General features: G+C 42.3%; 1 protein-coding gene across 14 annotated transcripts in view; it reads left to right on the forward strand.

The window, feature by feature from the left end:
• The window catches only part of PPP1R12B (protein phosphatase 1 regulatory subunit 12B), a 201,808-nt gene that overhangs the window by 80,448 nt on the left and 111,057 nt on the right, over positions 1 to 10,303 (forward strand). For 12 of the 14 annotated variants that reach the window (XM_046678671.1, XM_046678662.1, XM_046678661.1 and 9 more), the window contains exons 14-15: positions 2,252 to 2,434; positions 5,741 to 5,923. In XM_046678671.1, the coding sequence (XP_046534627.1) occupies positions 2,252 to 2,434; positions 5,741 to 5,923 (366 nt within the window). The remainder of the gene's footprint in view (positions 1 to 2,251; positions 2,435 to 5,740; positions 5,924 to 10,303) is intronic. The other 2 variants (XM_046678669.1, XM_046678670.1) reach the window with 1 other exon arrangement.

Consider the following 10,303-nt stretch of genomic DNA (forward strand, 5'->3'; position numbering starts at 1 on the left):
TTAAATTAAAATTAATTTATTTTCTTAACTGAATTAAAATAAGCTGATTCCAAATTCTCACCAGAAACAGATCTGAATTTATACTCCATCCTCTCAGTCCTGTTAAATCTTCAACCAGAAGTGACTTGTAGTAATCTCTGAGCAGGACTGAATTTGCATCACGCTTGCCCAGTGGCTAGCTCTCTCTTTTCTAAAACTGGAGTAGTTCTCATCTCAAGTTATATTTTTCCAGGGGAGGAAGGGAGGGACCCTGTAGGGTGGTGAGGGGTGGGACATGGGGACAGTTTTGTGTTGCATTGAACAAGTTTCATATTGAAGCCTGTTAATTTAGGGACTTGAGTTGTTTTTTTTTATGACTTTAATGGCCCTCAGATCCATCAAGATGTGAAACTCGCAAGTGTGGTGCAGAGAAGGTACATGGGTTTCCCTCCCCTTTTCTCATCTGTACCCCTTTTCTGCAGTTATTTTCTTTGCCGTGTACCAGCCAGCAGGCAAAGCACCTTTTGCCAGAGCCGTTAAGCTATAAAATACTCTAATTCATATTTTGATTTGAACTTTGCTGCTGATGTGGAAGAATCTGATTCTCATTGCTTCCTTTGAATTCTTTCTTCACTTTCCCTTCCTTGACCCTCCAGCTGCCTCTTTCTGCCATAGCCCTCCTCATTAGAATTTTAGATGGTTGGGTGGCTACCCTAGAAACTGGCATTGGCCACAGACTGTGTGTTTGGGATTAAAACTTATTTCCACACAATTTGGAAGAATCTTGTCAACTAGTTAATGTCAGAACATGGAAACTAGTTAGCTATAAAACAAACTGCCTTTTAATGTTCTTCAGTTCTGCAGCTGCATCTTGTCAGAAAGGAGTCAGCTTTGAAAGTATACAAGGATATACAAGTTCAGGGATTTCACTGAAGCTTCATATGCAAGCTCAGTGTTCTTGGCTTGATGAGGCCAGCACGTGTCTGTCTTGAAAGCTAAGGTCTTAGTCTCTCATGATTACTCCTTATGGTTGGATCCAAGACCAAGAAAACTTTCCTAAGAAAGTAATATTCTAGATCTAAAGAGAAAGCTGACATCTAGTTTTCAGGCATGTTGTTATTTAGTGGTGGGGTTGTTGATTTTCACTATCCACATGGTCAGCAGGTGGGTTGAGTGAGTGGCAGTGGTCTGGTGGGTGTGGTTTGGCGTCATGGTGGTGAGCAGGGCACAGAGACTGCCTCTGGTGAGGGTGGAAGCGTGCCCGATCCTGTGAGCACTCTACAAGACTCGCAGCTCGCTTCCTCCTTTAGATTTCAGAGCTCTCCTTCCAGAACCCTAAAGCACTTTTTGATTTCACAGAATCTTGTTTTATGATCCTTTCAGAAGGAGAGAATCGTATGCCATCACTATTTGAAGAAGAAAGTGTGCGTAGCCCTTTGCCGTTCTCAGGCTGTGCCAGCCTCAGCACACTTCCATTGCCTAGTTCATCTCTCGTCTGTAGGCCAACAGACCTTTCATGTGGCCCAGGAAAATGCGTCTTTTCCAAAGAAAGCTTCATAGCTCTTTTTAGTCACCCCCTCAAATGTCTCGTTATATTAGAGTCAAGAAGTTTTTTTCAAATTCTGACCCCAGAATTTTTTGCTGCAGTTGAGATGGTCCTTACGTATCTGCGGGTGAAACAGAGGAGTTGTCTTCTCTCGGCCATGCCGGTAGTGCTTTCTAGACTGGGACTCAAGTTCCCCGGAGGCCTTTTTGCTTTAGGCTAATGACCGTGGTTCTCAAACACAGTTTCTTCCACAGAGCTTCTTTACTCTTCTCCACTCTTTAGTTTTAAATCTTTTCTCCAGACCTCTCCGAATTCTCAGTCCTACTTCAGCTTCCGCAGTGTCACTTCTCTATCAAGTAGACATTGGGGGTTGCATGATTTTTTTGCCTTGGGGTTTGTGGGGAACTATGTTTTCTAATGAAATTATTCTATTTCCTATTATACTGCTCTCAGCCTCTGCTCTCTTCGTCTGTTCTACTCTTCTGCTTTCTCTTGATGCATATGGTCTCTCCTCCTTCACATTCCTTCACTCTGGTATGATTGACAGATGCCTGCTTGCTGCCAGTGGCCCAGCTCTAGCTGGAGTTGGTCCCTCCACTTCCCAGTTGTCATGCCCTCTCTGTGGTCTGCATTCCTTTAAGTGCACAATCTGGGTGGGAAGGTGGTGCTGGGAAACGGTGGGTGAGCAGCATGTCCTGAGGAAAGTGACTGTGTGCTGTTTTGCAGTGCGTCATTTGCTAGAAGTAGTGACCCCACAAGTCCCTACATTTCAGCCAGTCGCAATTCATCTCCTGCCACCTCACCCGTTACCATTGCTTCATCTACCTCTCGGGGCAGCAGGTGGCAGCCTGCCTCTTCCTGCCCTGCGCCAGTCAGTGCAGACACTTCTGCCTCCGCACACCATGGCAGGTAAGGCTGCGTGGGGCCACTTGAGTCACGTTCCTCAAAGCTTATGCCTCTGGATGCACACATGAAATTTGAGCCAAAGAGTTTGTCACTGTAGAAGCAAGTTTGCATTCCTGTGAAAATGTCCACCCTTTAGTGAGGGTGCTGTGCTTTGACTTGTATCAGCCACTCAACAGCTGCTTATTGAAAAACCGCAGCGTGTGTGTCTTTGAACTTGGTGTTTAGGCATCAACGTAACGTGACTGCTTTCGTCTCTCCATAGCCTTACCAGTTGCGATTACAATTTAAGGCTCATATGGTTGTGATAAATGACATATTAAAAATATCCCCATATTTCACTTAGGTTAATTTTCCAGTAATTATGAGTAGGAATCTCTTCTGTTTAGTCTTTGTGGAAGATGGCATGCAAACCTAGATCAGAAGGAAGCTAACTCTTGTTCCACAAGACTCCTGTAGCCTTGTGAACGTTCCCAGCCGTGGAGTGTGTTTTCCTGAAAACACATGGGAAGGAAGAGACGTGTGTTTGCCTGGGCTTTGTCCCTGGGACGCTGGCTCCTGGTTTCTGGTGCATTTGAGGGCAGCATGGCGGAGTGTCATTGTGAAAGTGCAGCGGCACTCCAGCTGTCGGCTTCACTGTGGGTTTTAGTCCTTTATGTCTGGTCAGAGACCTTTTTCTTTGTGGTATGGCCCAGGGACTCCTTTTTTGGGTCTTGTTTCTACAACTGACACAAAGAAGATGAAAAACATGGATCATGATAATGTTGCTGCATGAGCACCTCTGATGGTGGCGCCTGATTGATGTTTGTCAGTTTACTAGATTTCTTTCCCTACAGTGAGTGGTGTCACTGATTGGGCCAGGGGGGATAACCTTATGCTGAACTGTTAATAATAATACTGTATAATTATGTAGAAATTTATTAGGTCCTCATAATAATCCATTTTCATGGACATGGTAAATATTATTCCCACAGATGAAGGAACCAAGAGACAGAGAGGTTACTTGATTAACTATTAAGAGCTAATAACAGTGGGGAAAAATAATAACTACCATTTGTTGAACCCTGTTGTGTGCCAGGCTCAGGTTAGATACTGGACAAAAATTACATTGGGATCTGGTATAATAGTAATCCAAATAATAGGGCTTAAATATGATAAAGGTTTATTTTTTTCTCTCACTTAAGAACGTCCAGAATAGGCAGGGCTGGCACACAGCTCCAAAGTCAGTAAAGGATCCAGATTCCTTCTTTCTGTCTGCTTCACAGTCCTTAGATCATGGCTTCCATTTCCATGGGTGGTCTCATGGTCCAAAATAGCTGCTGGAGCTCTACCCATCATAGCTGCATTCTAAGCAGAAAGAAGGAGGAAAAGGGGAAATGCACGGAGGGAATGCTTCTGAAATGAGAATTTTCCCGAAAGCACTAGTTTTCTGCTGTGTCTCATTGGCTGTCTCTGGCAGCCAGGGAGACTTTGGAAAATGTGGATGTTGAACTAGGTGCAGTGCTGCCCTTAATACACAGATTCTGTGGGTAAAGAAGAACAGGAAAATGAAAATGGGTTAGGCAACTAGCCGTCTCAGGCACACATATATTATTTCTAGTCTTAGAAAGAGCCCTCCAGTGTATGCGATTTTATTCTCATTTTACAGGTGAGGAAACTGAAACCAAAAAGTTAACCGTCTGTCCAAGGTCACACAGCTGGTGAGGAGCTGAAACGGGATTTGAACCTACGCGTGTCCATTTCAGAGCTCGTCTCATTATTTTGTTTCCACTGAGCCTATATTTTATTCCGGCGCATTACTAAGTGTTCTACATATATTATTTTATTTAATCATCACGAGACCCTGCATTTCACAGTATCGTTACCCGATTTTACAGACCAAGAGATCAGAGAGGTTCAGGTGGCTGAAACTCAGCCCCAGGAGGCTCCAGAGCCCTGGTGCCTGCTCTGGAGCTTTTCCTGTTCTGCTCCTAACAATCACTTGTAAATTACACCACATTTCAAATAGTGGTAAAGTCCTATTCTATGATTTAATAAAATAAACTCCTTAGCATTTCTATAACATAAGAAATTGCAAAGACCAAAATATGTTATTAATCTAAAAAGAATTTCAAGTAAGATTTTAATAATTTTTTATAGCTTTGTTTCTGGCTAATTTTATTAGTACTTCCTATAGATACCTTGTAAGTCTAAGGAATTATTTACCTTTTTTTAAATTAAAAAGTGAATATAAAATTTCACCTTTTTTCGCGTCGTTAATTGCTTCTGGAGAAGTGGCTGTGTTTTTAGACACCGCTTCAGAGCTGTTCTATTTTTATATTTGCATCTATGTACCTTATTTAGATTTTTATGATCTGATCATTTTTTTCAAACTTATTCTAATAATGTGATTATTTAAAAGTGAGCTTAAAGCTACTTTTAAGCATTACTGGTAATTGTGAGGAGGTAAAAAAAAACCAGATTTTTAACATTTGTTATTTTCATTGTTTTTCCCATCTCTGTGAGTATCAATTTTGGATCTCTGTTACCCCAGCAACAAGCTGTGACATCACAAATGATAGCTTTTGGGTGGAGAGCCAATGGTTGCTCTCAACTCTTTGTTAAGAAACAAAGATCTTGTTTTCATGTAAATGAGTTTAATTATACAGCTTGCTGTTGGAAAGTCTGTAGTTAAGGTTGCATATAGAATCCTGTTAGTTTGTGTTTGAGTTTCTCATTCGTGCAGTTATGCTATAGGCAGTCAGGCATTCGATTAAATGGAAGGAGCAGTTGCTGAGCCAGGTGAGGGAGAGCTAGCCGTGCTGGGGTGGTGGAGTGTCCATCACAGGTCTCTGCGTAATCCGGGAGGACGGCCGTCCAGTGCAGGCTGAGCACCACCGCAGAGACTCTCCCTGCCCAGCAGTAAGGGGCAGGGAGACCAATCCCGTAAGTGACGCGAGTGTCGTGTTCATGTTGGCCGTGCCTCTGTGCATGTGTGGAGGCCAGATGGTACTCAGGACGCATCTAAAGCACTCTTGCATATGTCTGTCACCCTCCCGCCTTGTGCCATAGCTAATTTTAAAAAATTTTTTTAATCTGGCAAAAAAATGATTTTAGAAAACATAACTTCTCAGGCAGAGGATATCAGACTGAATATAATCATATCGTTCTAAGATTTAAGAGCTCAGAATTTTTAAAAAGAAATCAACAAACAAAGTCTGAGCCAGAAGCTCCTCCAGTTCAGCCTCTTTCGAGCCCTCTGTCCCTGAGCTGGTGCTTCGTTGTGTAGCATCCTGACCATTGTCTTTCTGCTTTTGTCTTTTCTGGTTTCAGGACTCCTTACAAATCCCAGGCTGACTCTACAGCAGAGAAAACAGCAGACAGCATCTCTTCTAGCACCCCGCTCTGCGTGATCACCAACCGCCCTCCACCCAGCACTGCCAATGGGGTCACAACTGCCACCCTGCTCTCCACTCCTGGAACAGACTCCTCTGCAGAAGCCAGGGACAGGAGGAGGTATGCGCAGCACCCATCTCCTCTGTGGGCTTCTGCGTTGAGGTCGGCGATAAGGGAGTGGGTGTGCAGTCTTTTCTCAATCTCAAATAATGAAAGCAGATCTCTGTATTACACTCTGGGATGTATACTTTGCCTCTGGGAGACGCTTGGTGGAGAACTTAATTGTATCTGATTTATTTAACGTAGATTCTTACTCTATTATGGATATAGGCATATCTTTTTTTTATTTGTCTCATACGAAAGATCAGTGTCAGGCATTATTTCCCCATTCTGTGTTGGAGAACCTGAGCACAGAGAAGGATCTCTGGTTTTGTTCCGGTCGTCCATGATGACTTCTCTGGCAGCAGAGAAAAGCAATAGTATGGTAAAACGCTTGGAGAAATAGTGCTAGGATATAAAGTTTTAATTAATTTGAGAATAATACTAGAAAAGGAAATGAATAGTATATAATGATATGGTAGAAGCAGAGAAAAGCAATAGTATGATAAAACGCTTGGAGAAATAGTGCTAGGATATAAAGTTTTAATTAATTTGAGAATAATACTAGAAAAGGAAATGAATAGTATATAATGATATGGTAGAAGGACAGTAACTGGCTACTCTGCATTTCTTTAGAGAAAAATTATGAGGCAGCAGTCCTGGATTGACATAGGAGAGATTTAAGGCAGAAGCTTAGAAGAACTTTTCGATTGTCAGGATTAAGAGACCTTGGAAGATGTGACAAAGGAGAATGGGCCACTTACTCCCACTGAGAGAAGTGTAAAAGATAGAAGGCACTCCTTCTGGGAGTTTCAGATCTACTTAGAGACTGAGCCCCTAATTATCCTTTTTTTAAGAGTAGAAAAAGAGGTGAAATTTTATCAAAATTTAAATTTCAGTTTAACTTCATTTTACCGTGAATATCCAAAGGAAGGAGGTTTTTATTTGTGAGTGTATATATGTGTGGTGAGTCAAGAAATCCTATAACCTACAAGATACGAGTTAAACTCTTTAGATGTTTATTATAAAGACAGCTCTAAAACAACACATTTGGAGAAGAAATAGAGGGGAGATGCTAAGTGAGTTGAAAACTAGTGTTTTTCTTCTTCCTTTCTTTTCCTTCCTTCGTTTTTTAAAAATTTCTTTACATAAAAGTTGAAGAAAATCAATTTTCTGGGCTAACAGGTTGCAGAGCCAAAAGTAGTCATCTTTTAATTGGCTTCCAGCCAAGGAAGTTTTAGTAAATCAATCTTGGATGTTTAATGCCTATTTATTTAACAGCTCGATGTAATTTAGATACTATTAGTTTCATCTAGAAACTAAATGCAAAAATAATCTTTCATTACCTGAAAAAAACTCGCTTTAAAAAATATTTCTGAGCTGAGACAAGTAGAATGAGTTAGATTCATCATTAAGATCATGTTCCCTGAAAGGATGGCTAAATCAGGTTCTTTGTCAGCTGCATTATTAAATACTTAGTTGCACGAGCCATTACGTAGAGAAACCTAGAGAGAGGTCCCTGTCTTCTGGGAATTCATAACCTATGATCAATCACATAGCACCTCCTACAGATTTTGATTTTGCTCTATTCACTCCACAGATGTTTATTGAGTGCCTGCTACATTCCACATCTTATAACTAGGATGTATTTCCTCAAGGAAGGGCAAGTATAAGAATGAAAGAATTAAGTCAAGATGTTAATGAATAATATGAACGTGGTATATCAAGATGAGTGCATTTTAGGGGCTGCCCCGTGGCCGAGTGGTTAAGTTCACGTGCTCCGCTTCAGCAGCCCAGGGTTTCACTGGTTCAGATCCTGGGCACAGACGTAGCACCACTCATCAAGCCATGCTGAGGCAGTGTCCCACATGCCACAACTGGAAGCACCCACAACTAAAAATACACAACTGTGTACTGGGGGGCTTTGGGGAGAAAAAGGAAAATTAAAATCTTAAAAACAAAAAAGATAAGTGCATTTTTGGGATGGCACAAGATAATAGGGAGATATTAGGTGTTTGTTAGATAATAAATAATATTTTTTAGATAATGAAATAAACAGGGAAATGGCACAAGATCAGTAAATAGGAAGATCCTAAATGAGGAGCTCTTGGGCTCTGTCACTTGCGATGTACTGGTATTCGTTCTTTTCAAAATATTTGTTGAGCACCTGCCGTTGCCAAGTACTATGGTAAAGCAGGGAACCCGGCAAATGTGGTCTCAGCCCTGGGAAATGTCTGTGCTGGTAAAGAAAAACAAACGTTGAACAAAGTGCACTTGTGCTGCATGCTCTGCAGAGGCGGTCTGAGTTGTTAGGACAGTGCTACAGAAGATCTTCCTGTGCTGCAGAAGTTTTCCCTTCTCCTGCGGATCAGAGAAGCTTTTCCTGAGAGTGTGGTGCTCAGTGCTACAAACAGTAGCTCGGTGAGAGAAGGGGATGAGTGTTCCTGCAGAAGATCTGGCTGTGGAAAAGATGCTGAGGCGGGAAGGTGCTCAGTCCTTCGTGGAAACTGAGAGAAGACGCTGTGACTGGAGTGCAGTGAGTCAGGAAGAAGAAGTCTAAGATGATGCCCGCGGAGTCGGAGGGGGCTGTAGAATGCCACGTCTTACAGCTAGTGGTGAGGATTGGGAATTTGTATGCTAAGAACCGTGATGAGCCACTGGGAGAATTTTTTTGAACAGCTTTGTAGAGAGATAATTCACGTGCCATATAATTTACCCGTTTAAAGTGTACAGTTCAGTAGGTTTTAGTATATTCATAGATATGGTAACCATCACCAAAATCAATTTTAGACCATTTTCACCACCATAAAAAGAAATCCCATGCTCTTTAGCTATCGTCCCCGGCCCCCATCTGTGCATTCCCCTTAAACTTAAGTGCTGGGGCCGGCCCCGTGGCTGAGTGGTTAAGTTCGTGCACGTTCTGCTTTGGGGGCTGGGGTTTCACTGGTTCGGATCCTGGGCATGGACATTGCACCGCTCATCAGGCCATGCTGAGGTGGCATCCCACATGCCACAACTAGGAGGACCCACAACTAAAAAAAATATACAACTATGTACTGAGGGGATTTGGGGAGAAAAAAACAGGAAAAAAAAAAAAGAAGATTGGCAAAAGTTGTTAGCTCAGGTGCCAATATTTAAAAAAAACAAAACTTAAGTACTGATCTATTGTCTGTTTCTGTAGAGTTGCCTATTCTGGTCATTTCATAGAAATGGAATCAATATGTGGTCTTTTGTGACTGGCTTCTTTCAGTAGCCTGATGCTGTCGAGGTTCATCCATGTTGTCACGTGTGTCAGTACTTTATTCTTTTTTACGGCCAAGTACTATTCATTGTGTGGATACTCTGCGTTTTGTTTGCCACTCGTCAGTTGGTAGACATTTGGGTTGTTTCCCTCTTTGGCTGTTATGCGTAATGTTACTATAAACATTCATGCACAAGTTTTTATGTGGACATATGTTTTCCTTTCTCTTGGGTATATACGTAGGAGTAGAATTGCTGGGTCATATGCCAATAGAAGATTTCAAGCAAAAAATAACATAATCTGACATATTTTTTAAAATTCTGGCTTTTAAACTCTGGTTGCAGTATTGCACATGAATTGGACAGGGGAAGAATGGACAAGAATGGATGTGAGATGACCGTTAAGGAGAGCACTACAGAAGAAAGGTACATGAGAGAGAACAGTGGCTTGCCCTGAGGTGGTAGTAGGAGAGATGGAGAAAAGTGAATGGGCTCAAAATGTATTCGGGAGAATGGTTTCAGCAGCATGGTATGTGGACTTTGTAAGGACCCTTTTCCCATTATAAACATAGGGAAATATGGTTGAGTTAGAAATATGAAAGGGACTCCCAGGTTACAAAATGAAGAGAACCCAAAGCCAGAGGGTTCAAGTGGCCTAGGCTTGGTATGAGACCTGTGTGGTGGACCGTAGGGTCCGGAGGCTCAGACCTGAATGCCGTGCCCTGGTGTAGGAAGCGTGGCTTTGATGACTAGCCTGGGAGCTCTAACCGAGAACCTATAGAAAGCTAGAATTCTCAGAGGGCTGCCCAATTCATGGAAAGGTGCTTTGCCCATGGCCCAGAGAAGTGTCAAGGAAGGGGGTCTATCCAAGGGTCCAGGCAGAGACAGAAAAATCTTTGTGGAAAATTTTTAATACCCGTATAATTTGGAAATTCCAAGCCAAGAATTTAACATGGACACTAGGTCTATACTCTTGAAACCCTGAGACCGTGGCACAAGGAAATTCAGAAGCACTTTGAAGAAACATATGTATGACCCAGGTGTAAGGGACCCAGGAAAACATTCCCTACCGAAGACGTCCTCCCACAGAACGTGGCACACCCTGAAGGAAGCAATGACCCTGAGGTGCTCCCACAGAACGTGGCACACCCTGAAGGAAGC

The sequence above is a fragment of the Equus quagga genome, chromosome 12 (assembly GCF_021613505.1).
Source record: "Equus quagga isolate Etosha38 chromosome 12, UCLA_HA_Equagga_1.0, whole genome shotgun sequence".
Classification (NCBI taxonomy): Eukaryota; Metazoa; Chordata; class Mammalia; order Perissodactyla; family Equidae; genus Equus; species Equus quagga.